Source organism: Garra rufa, chromosome 9 (assembly GCF_049309525.1).
Source record: "Garra rufa chromosome 9, GarRuf1.0, whole genome shotgun sequence".
NCBI lineage: Eukaryota > Metazoa > Chordata > Actinopteri > Cypriniformes > Cyprinidae > Garra > Garra rufa.
This window is the reverse complement of record NC_133369.1, coordinates 31,925,563-31,947,421: the sequence shown is the minus strand read 5'-3', so window position 1 is coordinate 31,947,421 and position 21,859 is coordinate 31,925,563. Positions and strand designations below refer to the sequence as shown.

Below are 21,859 nucleotides of genomic sequence, written 5' to 3'. Positions count from 1 at the left end.
GACCTCTGGAAACTACATGTCTGGTCCCTGGACGGGACGCGGAGGTTCTGAGTGATCTACCCCAAGGAGTGGTAGACACCATCACTTCGGCGAGAGCTGCATCCACGAGACATGCTTACGCCTTGAAGTGGAACCTGTTCGTCGAATGGGCTTTCTCAAGAAATGAGGATCCCCGAAGATGCTCGGTCGGAGTCGTGCTTACCTTTTTGCAGCAAGGGTTGGAGCGTAGGCTGTCACCCTCCACCCTTAAGGTCTATGTAGCCGCTATTTCTGCAAACCATGACCCCGTTGAAGGAAGGTCGGTAGGTAGGCACGACCTGGTCGTCAGGTTTCTCAGGGGAGCCAGGAGGTTAAATCCTCCTAGGCCCCCCTCCGTACCCTCTTGGGACCTGTCTCTGGTGCTCACAGCACTACAGCGGGTCCCCTTTGAGCCTTTACAGTCAGTCGAGCTGAAGTATCTCTCTATGAAGACTCTGCTCCTGCTGGCATTGGCCTCCATCAAGAGGGTAGGGGACCTGCAGGCGTTTTCGGTCGACGATTCGTGCCTTCAGTTCGGGCCGGCAGATTCCCAGGTAACCCTGAGGCCCCGGCCTGGCTACGTGCCCAAGGTTCCCACTACTCCCTTCAGGGATCAAGTGGTGAGCCTGCAAGCGCTGCCCCCGGAGGAGGCAGACCCAGCCCTAGCTTTGCTTTGTCCCGTCCGAGCATTAAGATGCTACGTCGACCGGACGCAAAGCTTCAGGACCTCAGATCAGCTCTTTATTTGTCACGGAGGACGGCAGAAGGGGAAGGCCGTCTCCAAGCAGAGGATGGCACACTGGATAGTGGATGCCATCGCCTTGGCTTATCAAGCTCAGGGCATGCCCTGCCCGCTCAGGTTGCGAGCTCACTCTACTAGGAGTGTTGCATCCTCCTGGGCGCTGGCTCGTGGCGCCTCGCTATCTGACATTTGTAGAGCTGCGGGCTGGGCGACCCCTAACACGTTCGCTAGGTTTTATAGCCTTCGTGTAGAGCCAGTCTCCTCCTGTGTTCTCACCTCAAACGGGTAGAAACACTGAGAGGCACTGGCTCAGGTCGGCTTGCTATCTTCTCCAGAGTGTCCATGAAGACCCTGTCGAGTCCTCCTTCCTCGGCTCCAGACGTAGCGGAGCGTCTAGGCGCCAGGCCTCTCTCGATGAATCTTTAGAACCGATAGAAGGCTTAGGATACATGAGAGACTTAAGTGAATCCCATATGTCTTCCACGGTACCCACAGAGACCGTGTTTCCCCGGTAACCTTCTACCATCTTCACGAGGGTTCAATCACCTCCATTCTTCCATATGTCCTAATATGAGCCATATGCGTATTGCTCCGAACCTCCTGCGGGATGGGTGGGAGCTCCACACGTTCCCAGTGCTCCAGCTTCACTAAGTAGGTAGTGCTATGTTATACAGTGACTGGTCTTTCTGATCCGCCCTTGGCCTTAGCAAAAATTGGAGGCCAGGAGGCTTGCTCAGGACACTGGAGGGGGGCAGCAGCTGCGGCGCTTTGCTAGGGATCCCAATTTGTCGGTCTCCGACGTGACGTCGAAGAGACCGACTGAGAGGGAACGTCTTGGTTACGTATGTAACCCTCGTTCCCTGAAGGAGGGAACGGAGACGTCACGTCCCGTCGCCTCAGCTGCTGTACCACCGCTGTGCGGCCGGACCCAAGCTCGGCTCCTCAGCGAAATCCTGTCTATGCATTGCACCTGCTGTGTATTTATGCTCACGCTGTGATCAGCGACAGCTGGATGCAATCATGCATGCCAATGTGCATTGGCTCGTTTAGTTTACACACGAAGAGGATTGGTATCTCTAAAGCGATATCCCAATTCGTCGGTCTCCGACGTGACGTCTCCGTTCCCTCCTTCAGGGAACGAGGGTTACATACGTAACCAAGACGTTCCCCCTCAGTCGAATCACTTCGACGTTACATTGGGATCTCGCTTGAGAGACCGATCATCTCTGAGCCTTGTTAAAAAGGCCAATTGAAAATTGGCGAGTGGACGTGCGCGCCGGCCACGCCCCCGTACATACGGGTATATAGGATGGCGGCGCGCACCACTCAGTCAGACTTTTTTGCTTCAGAGCCGATGGATTGAGCCTCGGTCCTCTTGACTGCTACTACTAAGAAGAGTTCTTCAGAGTTCATGCTCCCTCCTGCTGGTGCGCTGCCAAAACTAAAAGAGTGTTTCACAGAAAGAGCATTGTTTGGCAGCCGCCAGCGTGATCCTGCGGGCGGCCGTTTTCACGGCCATATAAAGCCTTTGCATTTCCAGCGAGCAGCCCCGGCGAGTGCACGGTTGCCCCCGCGGCGCCTCCCTGAGCAACCAGGATCACAAAAGAGCAATTTCTAGCGGCCGTTTCAGACGTTCTTTTCAGAATGTCTTTTCGGCCGTGCGTTTCTGGGTGTGGTAGTTTCCTCTCCTCAGCAGACGGACATGAACGCTGCCTCACGTGTTTAGGCTTTGAGCACGCTGGGGCGGCGTTCTCGAATGGTTCATGCCCACACGGTGAAAGCATGACCATGGCCATGCTGAAGTCCCGCCGCTCGTTCGCGAGCTGGCTCCCCCCGCCTCCCTCCCGCGGTCAGCCGTTGAGCCGCCAATGCGCTTCGGCCACCGCGGTGAGGCTCGGGGGGGGGGGACATTCAAATTATGGTAGAGAACGTTCCGCCGGCTCAAAAAGCCCTGCGGACTTCTCTGTCTCAACGTGGCCCCATTGAGTTTCCGCAGCAGTACGCTTCCCCGCCTGGCGGGCCGAGCGTCTCCTTCTGTGCTCTTGCAGAGGATGAGATGTCTGTCACAGCATCAGAGGGAGAGTCAGACGGTGACACATCTCTTCCTGCGGCACAGCGCCCACCCGCGGTCGCTGCCCCTCCGGAGGTTGATGTCGAACTGTCGGCTATGCTTCTCCGGGCAGCCGGGGGGGATCGGTTTGGAGGTTCCCCAAGAGCCTCCGGCCGATCCTTCTAGGCTGGACGACTGGCTCCTGGGGGGCCCTCCGCGTCTCCCTTCCAGGGCGTGTGGATTTTCTTCCGCCCTCATTGGCCGGGCCTTCCGCGCCGCTGGACACACTGCCACCGCCCTGCATGCCATGACAACACTGCAAGTGTACCAGGCGCAGGCACTTAAAGACCTGCACGAGAGTGGTCCTGACCAGGGGGTATTTGAAGAACTCCGCGCCACCACTGACTTCGCCCTTCGGGCCACTAAGTTCGCGGCGCGTTCCCTTGGTCAGGTGATGTCCACCTGCGTGGTCCAGGAACGCCACCTAGGGCTGACTCTGGCCCAGATGGCGGAGGCCGACAAAGTTCGCTTTCTCGACTCTCCCATCTCCCAGAGCGGCCTATTCGGCGACACCGTGAAGGATTTCGCTCAGCGGAGTCGAACGTACCGCCGGCCCCGAAAGCCTGCGATCTTCCGCCCATCAGCATACCCCCGTCGAGATGCCAGAGCAGTACGCCTCCCCGCCATTCGGGCTGGGCGTCTCCTTGGCGCTCCACAGGAGGAAAATAGTTCTCCACGGTTTAGAGGCAGACGGAGGCCATCCAACATATCCTGCCCCGCCGCAAAGTTACCATTCCTTCTCCAGGACATTCATCCTTCTGGGTTTTGTCTCCTTCCCTGTCTTTCCAACGTTCCCTTGATACCACTACACTGGTTGATACGGACGGTACGGCCCGGCTCCAGGCGTCCGCCCAGACTCAGAGGTACCCCTTACATTCTTTATTCGGCAGGCTTGCCTCTGTTCTGCCTGCGGAGGTCGCGTTTCTACTGGCGAAGGACGCGATCCAGCCTGTCCCTCCAGCCGGGACGAGGTCAGGATTTGACAAGAGTCCCGACTTCACGTGTCCAGTTAGAGTGGTGGGTTAACATCCGCCCTGGATGGAGCTCTGTTCCGATCCCTTCTTAGGCTGTCGGCACACATGCTCACGACGAAGCACATACAAGTATGTTTCCGTCTCCAGGGCTGGGTCGCAGCCATCTGCCTGAAGGGCACCCGCTGTCGCGTCTCGATCTTTCCCCGGCGCACACCCCTTCTGCGGTCTGCCCCGGGGATCGAGCGCTTCAGCGCGAGGTGCTTCCATTTGGCTAGTCCCCCTCCTTCCTGCCTTATTTAGGCCATGGGAGCTCCCCTGTCCCCTCTTCGGCAGACAGGAATTTGCGTCTTCAACCGTCTCTTTGACTGGTGCTTTACCAGCCCACTCGTGAGTTCCGTTGTGCGAATACAGGGACCTGGTGCTTCGGCACCCCCGCCATCTGGTCCTTCAGGCCAACCGAGGGAATCCTTTTCCTCGGTCGGGAGCCCGACTCGGTCCACAAGACAGCCCGCCTTGCTACCAAGAGCGTGCAGTCAGTGCTGTAGTCCCTGAGCTAATCAGGCACAATACAGCGGTCCTCTCAAAATCAGAGGCTCCTGGGGCACATGACATCTCTAGCCGCTTCCCGCTAAGCTTGTTTCATGTGAGACCGCTTCAGCACGATTGAGTCCCATGATGGGCATGGCATCTCGGCTCACTCCGGACTGGCGTTTTCCCGCAGTATTGCCGACAGGTCAGCCCGTGGCTTACCACGGGTTGGGTTGCCATGTACGACAGAGGCTTACAGCTCCTCCCCATCTGCTCCCATGGAGTCCAACGTGGCAGATTTTGCTACTTGCCATTCACTTGAAGCAGGGAAACTCAACCGTGCAGCCGGTCGGTTCCCATGGCAGTCCACCCACCTGCAGAATGGCGACTCCACCCCGTGACGGAAGCTAGTTGGAGTTATATCGGCAAGGCCCAGCCACATCCGCTCGCCCTCCCGATTCCTCCCATTGCCAGAGTAGCACTGGCACACAGCTGACCTCCGGGGCCCAAGTACGCCCTTCCCCAGTGAGCCTCCTTGCGCAGACTCTGTGCGAGTCCAGGCGAGACTCTGTGCGAGATGGCCCACCCGGACTTAGGTCTTAGTAACCATTCCCTCGCAGCAGTCCCTCCCTGTAAGGGCACGGTTTGACACCGTAGACCTCTCCGGCCTTCCACAGGCCGTGATACAAACTATCACTCAGTACTGAGCTCCCTTGACACAGGCAGGCTTACGCACTGAGATGAGGTCTATTTGCTGGCATTCCTCTCGTTGAGAGGCACAGAGATACACGATTGCAGTAGTGCTTCCTTTCCTGCAGGAGAGTTGGAGCGCAGGCTGTCCCCTCGACTCTCGGAATATATGCCGCCGCTTAGCCGCATATCGCATGCAGTAGATGGAGCAAAGTAGGTAAGCACCCACTGGTCGTGAGGTCCCTCAGAGGTGCCCAGACCGCACCTCATACCCTCTTGGGACCCCCCCGTCGCCCTTCAGGGCCGCGGGGCGCTCCATTTGAGCCACTGACCTCAGTCGAGCTAGAATTCCTGTCATTAAGACAGCGCTCCTGACTGCCCTGGCTTCCATCAAGAGGGTAGGAGACCTACAACCTTTCTCTGTCAGCGAAGCGTGTCTAGAAATCGGGCCCAGCGACTCTCACGTTACAACCTGAGACCCCGGCCCGGTCATTGTGCCCAAGGTTCCCCACCACGCCTTGCGATGTTGTGTCTATAAATATGTGAAAATGAAATCACTCGGCACTTCAGGCGCACCGAGCAGCTTATCTGCTTCGGGGTTCAGCAGAAAGGGAATGCTGTCCCCAAACTGAGGTTGGCTCATTGGGTGGTAGATGCCATCTCCCTGTCTTATCTATATCAGGGAGAGCCATGCCCCTTAGGTGTTCATGCCCACTCCACTAGGAGTGTTGCTTCATCCTATGCGTTGGCTCATGGCGCCTCACTAGCAGATATCTGTAGAGCTGCGGGCTGGGCGACACCTAATACCTTCGCTAGGTTCTACAACCTCCGCGCAGAGGCCGTATCCTCCCGTGTCTTAACATAAGACTTCAGGCGAGCGGGAGGACGGCTGGTGTCGGCTTGCTGCGCCATTCCCATGTGGATCCGTGCGCTATCTCCCAGAATGTTCCCTCCAGTGATCCCTGGGTCCTCCATGCCCCGCAGTCAGGGCTAGATGCGGAGTAGTTCTGACTGTGCTCCTGCCAGGGTCTCCTTCGCCCCGCAGGTTGTGGCTATACCTTTCAATATTTCCAGCGGAGGATCCTGCTGTTTCCCTCATGTATCCCTAAAAACCTTGATGGATATATTGAATCATTCTCATTTCCACATGTAGAAAATTTCATGTGCTCCCCCCCCCCAACCCATGCTTCAGTACAACTGGCATCCCTGGAAGGCCCCCTTATTGGGCCTCAGGGCGTTGGGAAGGTTACGTTACAATGACCGCCTGCGGACACGTCTGGGAAGACCTGCCGGCACGTGGCGTTGTGCGTAACGCGGCGTCAGGGTAGTGGCCTTTTCCATGGGTCTAAGTTCCCAATGTAACGTCGAAGTGATTCGACTGAGGGGGAACGTCTAGGTTACGAAGGTAACCCTCGTTCCCTGAAGGAGGGAACGGAGACGTTACATTCCCCTGCCACACCCCTGGCGTCGCGCTGACGCTGGGCTCTCCCGGCTCTTCAGCAAAAGCCTGACTGAGTGGTGCGCGCCGCCATCTTATATACCCGTATGTACGGGGGCGTGGCCGGCGCGCACGTCCACTCGCCAATTTTCAATTGGCCTTTTTAACAAGGCTCAGAGATGATCGGTCTCTCAAGCGAGATACCAATGTAACGTCTCCGTTCCCTCCTTCAGGGAACGAGGGTTACCTTCGTAACCTAGACTTTTTTTGGGTGTTATGCCATAAAATTGTCACTACTTATCATTATTTTGGGGGAAATAAACAACATTTTAGTACAGTTATGCAAATTTTTAAATGTTTTAGTATGTGGGTTAAGATGTGATGTGGTTGCTACAAAAGCATTACTGTCACTACTGAAAATGTGCAGTCACTACTGAAACATGGGATATTTTGTCAAAAATAAAGTATACTGAATTATCAAGAATTATCAGATGTTATGATAGTGTTTGGTTCAATGTATATTCAAACTAATGAATCCTTAACTTTGAAATTAGTATGATCAACTTTTTGGCTTTCACAAAGAAAAATGTGATTCAGAATACAACAAATCTCATTAATTACACTTGAAATATTGTTACAAATGTAATTGTTATTGATTTACCTCTGAAAGAAATTTAATAAAAAAATATATATTTACAATGTAGATGTGAGCAAAATCTTAATAGGTCAATATAACCCTTTTAATTGAATTATTATTACTATATTTCGGTAGTGACAAATTTGGGGAGAGGACAAATATTCTAAAACTTTCTGTTTTAGAATATTTACAATATAATACAATATAAGAATTATATTCTTATACAATATAAGAATTAACTGCACAATTACTAGAAATGTTTACGTTGGATATTACACAATGTGCATACATCAAAATCGTTTATCCGTATTGGCGGAAGTTTTGACTGAGACTGTAAGTTTTGAATGCTTACATTTTGTAAATGTGAATTTTGTCATTGTTTTGGAGCACGATAGATTATAGATCACCTTACGGCTAACATATTCATATTAAAAGCCAAAAAACTTCAGTTTTGGTTTCATGGGCTTTAAAATTTCTTTAAACAAGATGAATTTAGTGGAAAAGCAAAACTGTCGTATATATTTTGAAAAATGTCCATACACTGAAAGTTACAAAAATTCAAAGTTGTTTTGTACCTAATTGAGTTTTATTGTATGCTAAAAACAATTCTTCAAAATATATTATTTTTTGTTTGGCAGAAGAAAGAAAGTAATAGAGGTTTGGAATAACATGAGGGTGAGTTAATGATGACAAAAGTTTCATATTTGGCTTGTTTAAGCACTGTTTTTTTTTTTTTTTTTTAAATCAGAAACATAATATAGTTTCTGATTTTTAAAAACATACTTTTGAAATGTAACACTAGGAAATCCATTATACACACTACCGTTCAAACAGTTGGGGATCAGTTATTAATTTATTTATTTGATTATGTGATTATTTGATTGAAAAAATATGCTTTAGATTGATTGAAAGGAACTGTACATTACAAAAGATTAAACCGAATAAATTGCTTCTTTTTATTTATAATTGTTTACCAAATCAGTATATTAGAATTTTAGATTAAATAAATACAGGCTTTGTGAGCATAAAAGACTTTCAAAAACATTACAGACCCCAAACATTTGAACAGTTGTGTACTAAACCTGAATGAAAGCTTTGAAATGTACTCGTTGGTGTGTAGTTAGAGGGAAGCCGTGAGCGTTGCTTCTCTAATGTAGTCTAATGTTCTGAAATGAAAAGCAGCACATGTATTACAGTAATGGCTAATGAGCCATAGGGTAGCCAGCGGCTCCTTTGCGCTGCAGGTTATGGGGTAAAACCTGTAGGCTTCACTTCTTTGGAATCCAGCACCCTATTTCTGATCTCCTTAGATTTCTGTTCGATACTCTTTAAATACTGCAAGTCAGGCACAACTAATGGCTAGAAAAACACATCTGAGAAGGAAGCAAGAGGTTCAGACAGTATTCTTAACAAATAACCCCTCCACTTAAAAGCCACAACTGGCCTTAACCATTTCTTTCTTTATTTTCCTTCTTCTCTTTGTGCAAACCACACAAAATGTGCTGTGTAAAACAAAACTCATTTAAAAGCCAGAAAAATAGGCTTATTTTGGAATTATCACGTTTTTGGTCAGCAAAACATAAGCCCAAGCCACAGCACATGGTCCACATTAGACGCACAAAACAATACTCATCTTTGGACCTTGTTGTATTTGGAACACAAACACAATTGTGGCCGAGTCCCACGCATTTTATACGCCAAAAGTTGTGGCGAACCTAAATTCTGCTTGTTTTGGAAAAATTCCATGTGGTGGGACACTGTCCTCCTTTGAGTCTTGATGTGAGAGCCAGAGTCTAAAAAGGAACTACTTATGCAATCGAGCTGTCCATTGAAATTCACGCTACACAACAGAACATCATGTCAGTTGCGTTTGAGACTCTGAGATTTTGGATTAAAATGGAAACTGTGCACAAAACATATGGCGCACAGTGGTGGTGATTTCATTTCAGGGCTTGAATAATGCATGTGACAAGCTTTCCTCCTTATATAAACTATTTTAATGAACTATATGCATGCAAAAAGGGCCTCTGGCTGATAGTACTAATACAAGGAGGTGAAAATCCATTATTGTGCATTCAATTATTCAAAGGTCAAACAGAAAACGTATGAAAAATTGATGGACCCCATAGAGCAGGCGGTATGCAGATGTCATCATGTAAGGTGAGACAATATGGGAGGTTCCTTAGAGAGCCATGGAGTGTGAAAGGAATTATCGTCTGAGCTAGAAGCTAAGATTGACTGGAAGTCCTTTAGCACGTTTTGTCTGTGCTTAATGGCACTATCGGGGTGTCATAACATCTGTGACATGCAGAGGCTTCATGCTCATTTAAACTGAGACAGCATGTGCCCCTTTAGATTTGTGAGCCAAATGGATTCTGAATGCAACTTCCAAAAAAGTGTATGTGGTAAAATATATAATTATAAAGCAAGCAAGATTATGGAAGGTAAAAAGTGCTGTGTTCTGCTACTGATTTTGAGATCCATCTTTTCACACTGAGGACAACTGAGAGGCTCATATGCAACTATTACAAAAGGATCAAACTCACTGATGCTTCATAGGGAAAAACAATGCATTACGAGTCAGGGGTGTAAACTTTTGAACAGAATGAAGATGTGTACATTTTGCCTAAATATCATTTATTTTATTTAGTACTCCCCTTTAGAAGCTACAGATGATACTTACATGTTCCCCAGATGACAAAATAAGTTAAATTTAACCTGATCTTTAAATTAAAGTTTTCACCCCCGGCTCTTAATGCATCGTGTTTCCTTCTGAAGCATCAGTGAACGTTTGAACCTTCAGTAATAGTTGCATATGAGTCCCTCAGTTGTCCTCAGTGTGAAAAGATGGATCTCAAAATCATACAGTCATTGTTAAAAATGGTTCAAATACACAAACATGCTGAAAAACCAAAGAATTTGTAGAACCTGAAGGATTTTTCAGAAGAACAGTGGGCAGTTTAACTGTTCAGGACAAACAAGGGACTCATGAACAACTAGCACTAAACAAACAAACAAAAAAACAGCTGTGCATCATTCAGGTAACAACACAGTATTAAGAATCAAGGGGATGTAAACTTTTGAACGGGGTCATTTTTATAAATTCAACTATTATTTTCTCTTATATGTGGACTATATGTGACCCTGGACCAAAAAGTCATAAGAGTCATTTTCTTTGAAATCGAGATTTTTACTACACCTGAAAGCTGAATAAATAAGATTTCCATTGAAAAATGGTTTGTTAGGATATAATCATATTTGGTTGAGGTACAACTATTTGAAAATCTGGAATCTGAGGGAGCAAAAAAATCTAAATATTGAGAAAATTGCCTTTAAAGTTGTCCAAATTAAGTTCTTAGCAATGGATATTACTAATCAAAAATTAAGTTTTAATATATTTACGGTAGGAAATTTACAAAATATCTTCATGGAACATGATCTTTACTTAATATCCTAATGATTCTTGGCATAAAAGATAAATCGATAATTTTGGCCCATACAATGTATTTTTGGCTAGTGCTACAAATATACCTGTGCTACTTAAGACTGGTTTTGTGGTCCAGGGTGACATAAGTAAACGTCTTTTATATGAAATAAAATAATTAACATTTTGCAGATTCCGCAAGGTGTATGTAAATTTTTGACCTTAACTGTAATATATATATATATATATATATATATATATATATATATATATATATATTTTTTTTTTTTTTTTTTTTTTTTACTTTGGTCATGTGTTTTCTTGCACTAAGTGAGGCAGGACTGCCACAAGTGACCTCTAAAGAAAGCATGACACCCTTGGCATTGTGTCAGACTTTTTGTCAATAGTCTTTAGCCTTTAGTCAACTGTCTGTAGCTAGATTCTGCTGAGTTATCACAAATCTAATTTGAAGGTAACTGTGTGTGCATGTAAAATACTTGCATAGTAATTGTACTTCATAACTATATGTGACCCTAAAAAATGTCAATTTTGGTCAAATTTGAGGTTTTCACAAAACTGGGTTTATCATTAAAGGGAGAGTTCACCCAAAAATAAAAAAACTCAATTACTCAGCCTCATGTCGTTTCAAACCCGTAAGACCTTCGTTCATCTTCGGAACACAAATTAAGATATTGTTGATGAAATCTGAGAGCTTTCTGACCCTGCATAGACAGCAATGCAACTGAACCGTTCAAGGCCCAGAGGTTTAATAAGGACATTGTTAAAATAGGCCATGTGACACCAAAGCACTGGGATTTCATCAAAAACATCTTAATTTGTGTTCCAAAGATGAACGATGATCTTATGGGTTTGGAACAACATGAGGGTAAGTAATTAATGACAGAATTTTCATTTTTGGGTGAACTATCCCTTTAAGGCCTTGTCTAGCAATCCCAAATGCTCCAAATAGTAATTAAACATTTTTAATTACCAGCTTAGGCACTACTTGTTTCTTTTTTTGTATTTTATTTGTTCCACTGTTTATTTGCATCTTTGTTCTGATTTTCAATTCCAGCAATAAAATAAAAAACAGCTGTATTGTTACTATTAATATAGCTATTATTATTACGAGAAAGATGCAGTGGAGAAAAAAGATGCAGAGTTTACTTACTGATTGTTGATTTCAACTGGGTTTAACTCAGACATTTTTGGTAGATTCCAACAAATCGTACATTATTTTGAAAGTTATTTAATGTTTGTGACAATAAACATAACTAATTTTTGAAAATGTGCTCATTGTAACTCATTTTGGGAGCAAAGGCCACATATTTGAGTATTATTTTGGATCATTTGCACTTAGGACTACTGTTGAAACTAAATATCCACAATAAAAAAAAAATCTTAATCTTAATCTTAATCTTAATAACTAGTATTAATTTTGTATTTAATCATTTATAAGTGATATATGATTGTCCATGAAGGCTGGAAGTGAAAAACTCCTTATATTCAGATGTGCATAATTATTAAGCAGGTTTTCTTTTACAGATAAAATGAGCCAAAAAAATGATTTAACTCAGACTGAAAGTCAAAAAGTATTAAATACCCATGAGAAGGATGCAATACTAATGCAATACTAACATTTGCAAAGTTAAGGCATGACCATTGGACAATGAAATGCTCATTGCATCAACATGCAATCCCCTCCCCTTTGGGGTCTGAGGGTGTTTTGGAGGCCTGGAGAAGTTTTGACATTCCCTGACATTTGTGTTTTTTTCAGTATCTTAAGAACTTAATGGCTAAAGTCTGGTTACATTGTGATCAGCAAAAGCTGGGCTACAATAACATGTAAGCAACATGAACATACATGTTTGTGTTTTTGAGAAAACAACCATTATGTTTTTGATTATATTTTGAAAGTTCATTTTAAGTCCATCTCTGCAAGACAGATTTTTAAGATGGGAGATGGACCCGTGCTGACCCAATGAGCATTTCGCTGCCCAATGGTCATGCCTTAACTTTACAAACTCTAGTATTGCATTAGCATTGCATCTTTCTCATGTACATTTAATAATTTTTTGCCTCTCAGTCTGAGTTAAATCCTTTTTTGTCTCATTTTATCTGTTAAAGAAAACCTGCTTAATGATTATGCACACCTAAGGAGTTTTTTCACTTCCAGCCGTCATCAACAATTATATATCACTTATAAATGATTAAAGACAAATATAAAAGTAATTATTAAGATTGATGTGGTTTGGAATTGGTAAAAAGTGCTTGGAAAAAAATATGATCAGAATATAAACTTGCCTAATAATTGTGCACACACTGTATATATATCACGGTTTGACGCTTACTTTTTTCCCCCCAAGTACATATGCTCCCAGTTTGAAAAATATATTATATAAAAACAAATTATACCCAAATATTCTTCATACAGTGGACTACCAGTAAAACTGATAAAAATTTAGGACCATAGATTGTATATGATACTTTGACCAGACCATGTTTTGTTACATACCTTTCTATCAAAGTTGTATGACACAGTTTAACTCTTGAGTTCTCGTCATATTTTATTAGCATTTTCTAAACTATAGCGAATAAACTGTGATAATGTGAGAAATTTCAAAGGTGTCTGAATAAATTTGGGGTTGACTGTAATTAATTTGTGATTATTAAGATTAATTTATTCTAACACAGTTTAACACTGAGTTCTTGTCGTATTTTATTACCATTTTCTAAACTACAGTGAATAAACTCTTATAATGTGAGAAATGTTGAAGGTGTCTGAATACATTTTGGTTTGACTGTACGTCCCTTAGATACTTCTTCATTTCACTATTCACCTTTCATATATTTTGGCATAATGTACATAATAATTTAACATTCATACTTCAACTTACATAAAATAAAGTAACAGACAGATATTTTATATAACAAGCCTTAGCTTCCTGTTATATTTTCTGATATAAAAAATGTTTTTTCTGTGATATCACTTTGTCAGTTGGGTGTTGTAAGCATCGTGCATGTTTATCTGACTAGTCTGAAACAAGACAGTGGTGACTGATATTGGCATGGTGACACCATGGTGCTCTGATGGATGGCCTCAGCACTCGCTGAGAAAACATAATCTGTTTGCTTTTTGATGAGAATCGCTAAAACAGGTATTACTTTGTGATGTACCTGGCGATATCAAATTTATATGCAAAGGACTGTCATTACTGGCGCTGTCTGTCTGAATGTTGATATATGTGTAGCTGGCTGCCTATCAAAGAGCACCTTCAGGTTTCATTAACAGACAAAAGGGACAGTTCTCGCTAGTCCGCTTACCAAGCGATATTATCGCTGTTGCGTATTATCATGGAAGAGAAACGGTATTAGCAAGGACGATCACACAGGAGGGAAATTACGTCTATGAATCTGATGTGATGGTGGAGCAAAATTATGGTGGGCTGTTGGGAATAGTTTATAGGTCTCATGCTGGGTATCACAAAACTAGATGCGTGCAGATTCGCGTGTACTGGGTAATTGTGTTTAGGTGTGTATTTGTGCGGAGACTCACATGTTTTGCCCTTGCCGTTGAGGGGTTGGCTGGAGCCGGTAGTGTAGGAGGCGATGACCTGAACGCTGTACTCCGTGTCACTCAACAGATTGAGGATCAGCAGGGTGTTCACATCATCCCCTACAAACGTCTCTAGAGCCGGACCTGACACTGCACACAGAGTGAGACAAGAGCTGAAAACAATCGGAATAACCTTACAGGAACAATGTGAAAAAAAGAAAAGTGATTTATGTAAACGACCAGTATTTGACATGTTTTCCCTGGAAGTACACTTATAATGTTGGTCAAGTTGTAATTTAGTTTTAAATCCATTATTTTTACTATTGTTATTATTAAAAATTATATATGCAAATGGCCTCCATTTTGATTGTGAAAGACTGTTTTATGATTTTTTTTCATGTAAAAATTATTTTTTTAAAAATCTGTTCCTGCATGAATGACTTTCTTCTCTGAAACACGACATAAAATAAAATTTTAATTATTTAATTTTTCCATGCACGATGAATGGGATCTGAAGGTTTTAAGCTTTAAAAAGAATTTAAAAAAAGGTTTACAAGGTAAGCTTACACTGCCGTTCAAAGGTTTTGGAACCTGTGATACTTTTTTCAGGATTCTTTGATGAATACAAAGTAAAAAAGAACTTTTTCTAACATAAATCTTTTCTAACAATGTAAGTCTTTACTATCACTTTAAAAAAAAATCTATTTAACACATCCTTGCTGAATAAAAGTATGAACTTCTTTCAAAGAAAGAGAGAAAGAGAGAAAAATTACAGAACCCAAATTTTGAACGGTAGTTACAGCAGCACTGTTTCCAACATTGATAATAAATCAACATATTAGAATGATTTTTGAAAGATCATGTGACACTGAAAATTCAGCATTGCATAACAGGAATAAATTCTATTTTAAAGTATATTAAAATAGAAACCACTATTTTAAATTGCAATAATATTTCACAATATTACTGTCTTTCCTGTATTTTTTAATCAAATAAACACAGCCTTGATTGGGACTTTTTAAAAATCTTACTGATGCCAAACATTTGAACGGCAGTATATTTTCACAAAAACTGCATTTATTTGATCAAATACAGTAAAAAACAGTAATATTGTTACAATTATTATTACAATTAAAAATACATTTTCTTTTTTAATATATTTTAAATTTTAATTTATTTATGTTACACTGCAGCTGAATTTTCAGCAGCCATTTCTCCAGTCATCTATGTCACATGATCCTTCAGAAATCAGAATTCTAACTCTGATTTGGTCCTGAAGAAACATTTCTTATCATAATCACGTTGAAAACAATTGCACTTCTTATTATTTTTATGGAAACCATGATTAATTTTTTTTGTAGAATGAACCTTACTGACCCCAGACGTACATACGCACCATATTTCAAGTCTTCAAAAGGGAAAATTTCCAGTGGCAGTAGATTTTAGTCTGTTCCTTACAGAATTTACATTGTTATTCATTGGAAATTTTCCCTTTAAATGAGCCAACCGGATCACTGAGTTATTGAGTAGCAAGAATTTAGTTGAACTCAAGCTCAATTCATGATTGAAATAATCAGATAAGTTTGTGAACTGGATCGACCGAATCATTGAAAGGATCAGACTATGAAACAAATTATTTCTTTCAGTGAACAGTGAAACAAATTATTTGTTTCAGTTTAGACTGTGAATGTTTAAGTATGTCTATTGTATTTAGAATATTAAAAATTGTATGTCTCTTTACATTAATTACATTGTAATACAATGTAATAACATTGTTACATCATAGGAATAAACTAAAGTGCTGTTTTATGGCTCTCACAAATTAAATATGATGCCTCGCTACCTTAACATCACAGACTAAACTAAAAAAAGAATGGGTGGATTTCACAGACACTTCCAATCAAAGCATTAAACCATAACCATCACAATGGCTGGGAAAACTACATCTGAAAGAAAATGAGAACAATGAACCCTCCCTTCAACAGCACACAGACACACAGAAAATGAGCTCTGAACAGTAGAAATGACCGGTGGTGGGATGAATTATTAGCAGCTGTTGGGAGCAGTTTGGAAGGGCATTAAATGTAGGTGGAGAAGCCATTTCTCTCCACCGCAGATGGGAGTTTAAGATCATATAATGGAATAAAGGAATTTATTGGGCTGGACTTCAGTGGAAAACAGAGGAGTGTGATAGTTTTCCCTCTGGTGTGCTGCAGCCACATTAGAGCTTCTGTTTACAGTCGAATCTCAGACTACAGATGGAAGACCAGTCATAATCAGAGCAGCAGACGTGGAGACAGTATCTCCACCTACATTTAATGCCCTTTTCAAACAAGCTGCTAATAATCCATCTATATATGTCTCTAGAGTTTCAGACTTTTTTGCTAAAGTTATTTGCATACCTCATGCATGTCTGGAATCAAATGCTGAATTATGCAGCAGCTTTGCACTGGATTGTACAGACATTCATACCAGACATGAGCGGACAGACTGGAGGATTAAGATATGAGTCTGTGTGTGTGTGTGTGTGTGTGTGTGTGTGTGTGGTTCAGGTATACCCTTCGCTGTATAGAGAAAATGCCCTAACAAAGATGGCAAAATCCAAAATACATGTCCTCATGGAGACATTTTTTAGTCTCCATGAGGAAACAAGCTAATAAATCATACAGAGTTGTTCTGCGAATCTGCAAAAAGGTTACCTATGAGGGGTAGGTTTAGGGGTGAAGGGTTAGGTTAAGGGGATAGAAAATACAGTTTGTACAGTATAAAAACCATTACGCCCATGAAATGTCCCCATAAAACATGGAAACCCAACATATGAGTGTGTGTGTGTACATACCAGAGATGGGCTGGTAGATGACCCTGTAACCCATAGTGGGGAACTGAGGGCTGTCCCAGCTGATGCGGAAGCGATTGTACCATTCATCAGACACCCTGAGGTTACTGGGTCCAGAAAGTGCCACTAACCAATCAGAAGACAGAATATGATTAGTATTTGCAATTTGGTTATTTAATGTCAATGGCTGGTAAATTGAACTTCATAAAAGCATTTGTGATTTGATTTGCACAACATGCTATATTGTCAAAAAGTTTGAGATCAGTACAATTTGTAATGTTTTTTATGTTCATCAAAGCTCCAATTATTTGCTAAAAATAATGGGAAAAAAAGAATATTCTGAAATATTATTGCAATTTAAAATAACAGTTTTCTATTTTAATATACTTTAAAATATTATTTATTTCTGTGATACAAAGCTGAATTTTCATCAGCCATTACTCCAGTCTTCAATGTTACACGATCCTTCAGAAATCATTTTAATATGCTGATTTATTATCAACAATGGAAACAGTTGCTGCTTAATTTCTTTTGGAATCTGTGATTCTTTTTTCAGGATTCTCTGCTAAATAAAAAGTTAAAAAGAACAGCATTTATTCAAAATAGAAATCTTTTCTAACAATATAAGTCTTTACTATCATTTTTTATTAATTTAACACATCCTTGCTGAATAAAAGTATTCATTTCTTTTAAAGAAAGAAAGAAAGAAAGAAAGAAAGAAAGAAAGAAAGAAAGAAAGAAAGAAAGAAAGAAAGAAAGAAAGAAAGAAAGAAAGAAAAATTTACTGACCCCAAACTTGAACAGTAGTGTAAACTGTTAAAAAAAAGATTTTAATTAAATGCTGATCTTTTTAAAGTTTTATTCATCAAAGAACCCTGAAAAAAGTATTACAGATTCCAAAAAAAAATATTAAGCAGCACAACTGTTTCCAACATTGATAATAAATCAGCATATTAGAATGATTTCTGAACAATCATGTGACACTGAACACTGAAATAATGATCCTGAAAATTCAGCTTTGTATCACAGGAATAAATTCTATTTTAAAATATATTAAAACAGAAAACCGTTATTTAAAATTGCAATAATATTTCACAAGATTACTGCTTTTTCTGTATTTTTAATCAAATGAACAGCCTTCATAAGCAGAAGATATATGATATATATATATATATATATATATATATATATATATATATATATATATATATATATATCATAAAAATGTTCAGGCATGAAAAAACAATAAATCAACAAATAAATTAATAGTAAATAATAAATTAATTAATAATAAACAATTGATAGATTAATTAAAAAATCTAAAGTTTGGTAAGTTTCTGTTTTTTAAAAAGTCTATGCTCACTAAGACTGCATTTATTTGTTTAAAGATACAGTAAAAACAGTAATATTGTAAAATATTCTTAGAATTTAAAATAATGTTTATTATTTTAATATTTAAAAATAATAACTCATGAAATAATTATTAGTCATTTATTATTGTAATGGCAAAACTGAATTTTCAGCAGCATTAGAGTCTTCAATATCACAAGGTTTAGGCTGTAGTTCTATCCCGAATCCTAAGCATTCTCTTATGAAAGTCTCTGTTTTCACATAATTACCACTCCTCCATCGAGAATATCACCCCACTCATAATTAATTCAACCTCAACCTCAATCAGAAACAAGGGCAAGGGTTTTCCAAGGCAACTAGCAGACACCAGATCTCGAGTTCAGTGTGAGGTGACATTAGCATCTCTAATCAGACACTGGGCTGTAATTTGAAGGTGATCACTGGGAGAAAGTTGAAGACAATCAATCCCATCAGAGGAAAGCAGGCGGGTTTGATCAGTTCATTAAAGTAGGAACACCAGGGCAGGAATGCATAAGATTTATTATGCTTATTAATACAAAATCCATATTATTTAAAGGGGCTATATGCAATTTTCTGAAATTTAAACTCGCGACTGACACCTGTGGCCAAAAAACAGAACTGCTCTTCCTTTCTGCTCGCTCTCGCAGCACGCGCTCGTACGTGCAAACTTCACAAGTCAACCGCTGCAAAGAAGTCAACATTATGTCTACAGAGGTAAGAACAGACAAATACATATATTGTTTGAGAAACTAAGTTTGTTTGCAATAATAGGCTAATTGCTGACTAGCGGTGGTGGCAGAGTGATCTGAAACGTTTAACACGAACGCGCTTGACGTCACATCCGCAGACAGTGCGCGAAAAATCCGACCCGACAGAAAATAGGAAAAATAGGATACAGGCTTATAGGTGCACCCACTGTGAGCTGACAAGGTGTCAGTGTGCTCATCAGGAGATGTTTGAGTCATAAATGGTCAAATAAAAAGGCTATTGTTACGTTTATTTTGGGGAAAAAGTTGCATATAGCCCCTTTAATCTACTAAAGAATGTGTTTCATTGACTGACCGTCTAACTTCAAAATGCAGTGATAATAAACTGCATCTCAGTGCATTGATGTAAGAGGATCTATTTTCAGCTCACAAAACAATGAGGTATGCCATTCACAAGACAAACAGGAAATTAGTCAGAGCTGAACAATAATGCCATGCAGGTTTAAAATTGAGAGCCAAAAATATGCAACAAGAACAAAACTTGTTAACTTGGAGGTTACATTCTGGTCCACTTTGCTTAAAAAGGAAAACAAGAAGATTCTGTATGTTTTTAACACATGATTAGTTAGATCAAAATGAAATCTGTCTCCGGTACTGCCACATTCACCACTGTTTTAAGGTCAAATTAATTAACTCAGTGATATAACTAACTAACATGGAACTAAATGAGATCATGCTCCTGTTAACATTGACCGGCATACTGCCACATTTTTACTTAATTTATTAAAACAGGATTAAAAATTAATTTATTCCAACCTGGGAATTGAACCCAGGTCGTTCTGCATAACTAGACACTAAATATTTCTAATGCTGCATAAGAACATGCTAAACATTTAGTAATTGTTAGTTGTTGACGTCTTTAATATTTCAAATTAGCTCAGCAGGAATGTATGTTAATGAAGTGTTAATTTTATGATTTGTAAACTACGCCAAAGGGAGCTAGGACACAACTCAAAACCAATACTAGATAATTATGCCAAAGTAATATGTAATTAGCATAACTGCATCTGTTTTGAAATGGTTTGAGAAGTATAAATGAAGAATACTCACATGTTTTGCCGACTGAGGTCTTGGATAGAGCTGTGGACTCTCCATTTGCATAAACAGGGGTCACTGTGATCTTGTACCTTGTGTCTGAGAGGAGAGGTTGCAGGATCACGCTTCTTCTGTTTCCTGAGACTAACACCTGGAGAAGAGCAGAATATTCAATACCAGACAAAGCACGATGCGGGTGTAGATGCGTTTTTGCTTTCTCCGTGAGGACCAAATGTCCTTGATGTCTTTGTGTGGAAACCAGCTTCATAATAGAAATAATTTACAAATATATAATGCAGAAATGGTGAATTATTAGTATTAGAGTCAGTATATACTTATTTGAATTTGTTGCACTTAATAACAATAGAAGTTAATGGGAAGACCCGTCATCATACAGAATAAAAGAAAAGTGTGTACACATACACAGCTGTGAAAAAGTAACTACACCCCAGAAAGTTTTGTCTTTTATCTAAATATATGTGGGCATGATGATACTAAAACTTCATTTGGATCATATCATTGAGACAAAGTGGTATAATTCAACAAATATTACTACAAATTATACTTTTACACATACAATAATGTTCATAAGTTTGGGTTCAGTAATTATTTTTTAAGGAACTAATATTTTTGTTCAACAAGGAGGCACTAAACTATGGGAGCCCGTTTCCACCACTAAATAAAAAATAAACTGTTATTTATGACTTTTATCTCACAATTCTGACAAAAACAATTGCAAGAAATGTAGTCAGAATTGCGAGATTTAGACACAATTGCAAGTTTTAAAGTCAAAATTAGCATGATTTAAACTCGCAATTGCGAGTTCTAAAGTCAAATTTGTGAGATATAAACGTCTAGGTTACATAGGTAACCCTCGTTCCCTGAAGGAGGGAATGGAGACATTACATTGGGATCTCGCTTGAGAGACCAATCATCTCTGAGCCTTATTCAAAAGGCCAATGAACATTGGCGAGTGGTGTTTGCATGCCAAGCCACACCCCCGTACATACGGGTATATAAGATGGCGGCACGCACCACTCATTCCAGCACGCACCACTCATTTCAGCCACGTTTGACTCCAGAAGAGCAGATGGCGGGCGAGTTGTGACATGTGACGGGAGCGAAGGCCGCCTTGGCAATTGATGAAGGCTACGGTCGCAGTGCTGTCGGTACGAACAAGCACGTGTTTCTGACGCAACGCCGGTCGGAAGCGATGAAGTGCCAGAAACACAGCCAACAACTCGAGGCAACTGATATGCCACTGCAGTCGAGGTCCTGTCCAGGAGCCCGATGCTGCTTGCCCATTGCACACAGCACTCCAACCCGTGGAGGAGGCATCCGTGTAAACCACGGTGTGCCTGGACACCTGTCCCAGGGGTACTCCCACCCATAGGAAGGCAGGGTCTGACCATGGACTGAATAAGCGGCGACACTACGGGGAAACGCCAATCCGGAGTGTGCCACGGTGCCATGCCCATCTCGGGACTTGATCGTGTAACCAGCACTGAAGCGGTCTCATATGAAGCAAGCCCAGCAGCGTCACCGTGGCTGCAGCTGCCATATGCCCCAGGAGCCTCTGAAATGTTTTGAGAGGAACCGCTGTCTTGTGTCTGCATGATTCCAGACAGTTCAGCACTGACTGCGCACGCTCGTTGGTGAGGCGGGCTGTCATGTCGACCGAGTCCAGCTCCACACCAAGAACAGATCTTGCGAGTGAGCTATGAGAAGCCAGT

The 21,859-nt window shown here is 41.6% G+C and overlaps 1 protein-coding gene across 1 annotated transcript in view; it reads right to left on the bottom strand.

Moving 5' to 3' along the window:
• Positions 1-21,859, bottom strand: part of col14a1a (collagen, type XIV, alpha 1a) — a 207,893-nt gene that overhangs the window by 113,501 nt on the left and 72,533 nt on the right. The window contains exons 25-27 of the mRNA XM_073847829.1: positions 20,142-20,277; positions 16,957-17,079; positions 14,118-14,267 (exon numbers count right to left, since the gene is read on the bottom strand). Of these exons, the coding sequence (XP_073703930.1) occupies positions 14,118-14,267; positions 16,957-17,079; positions 20,142-20,277 (409 nt within the window). The remainder of the gene's footprint in view (positions 1-14,117; positions 14,268-16,956; positions 17,080-20,141; positions 20,278-21,859) is intronic.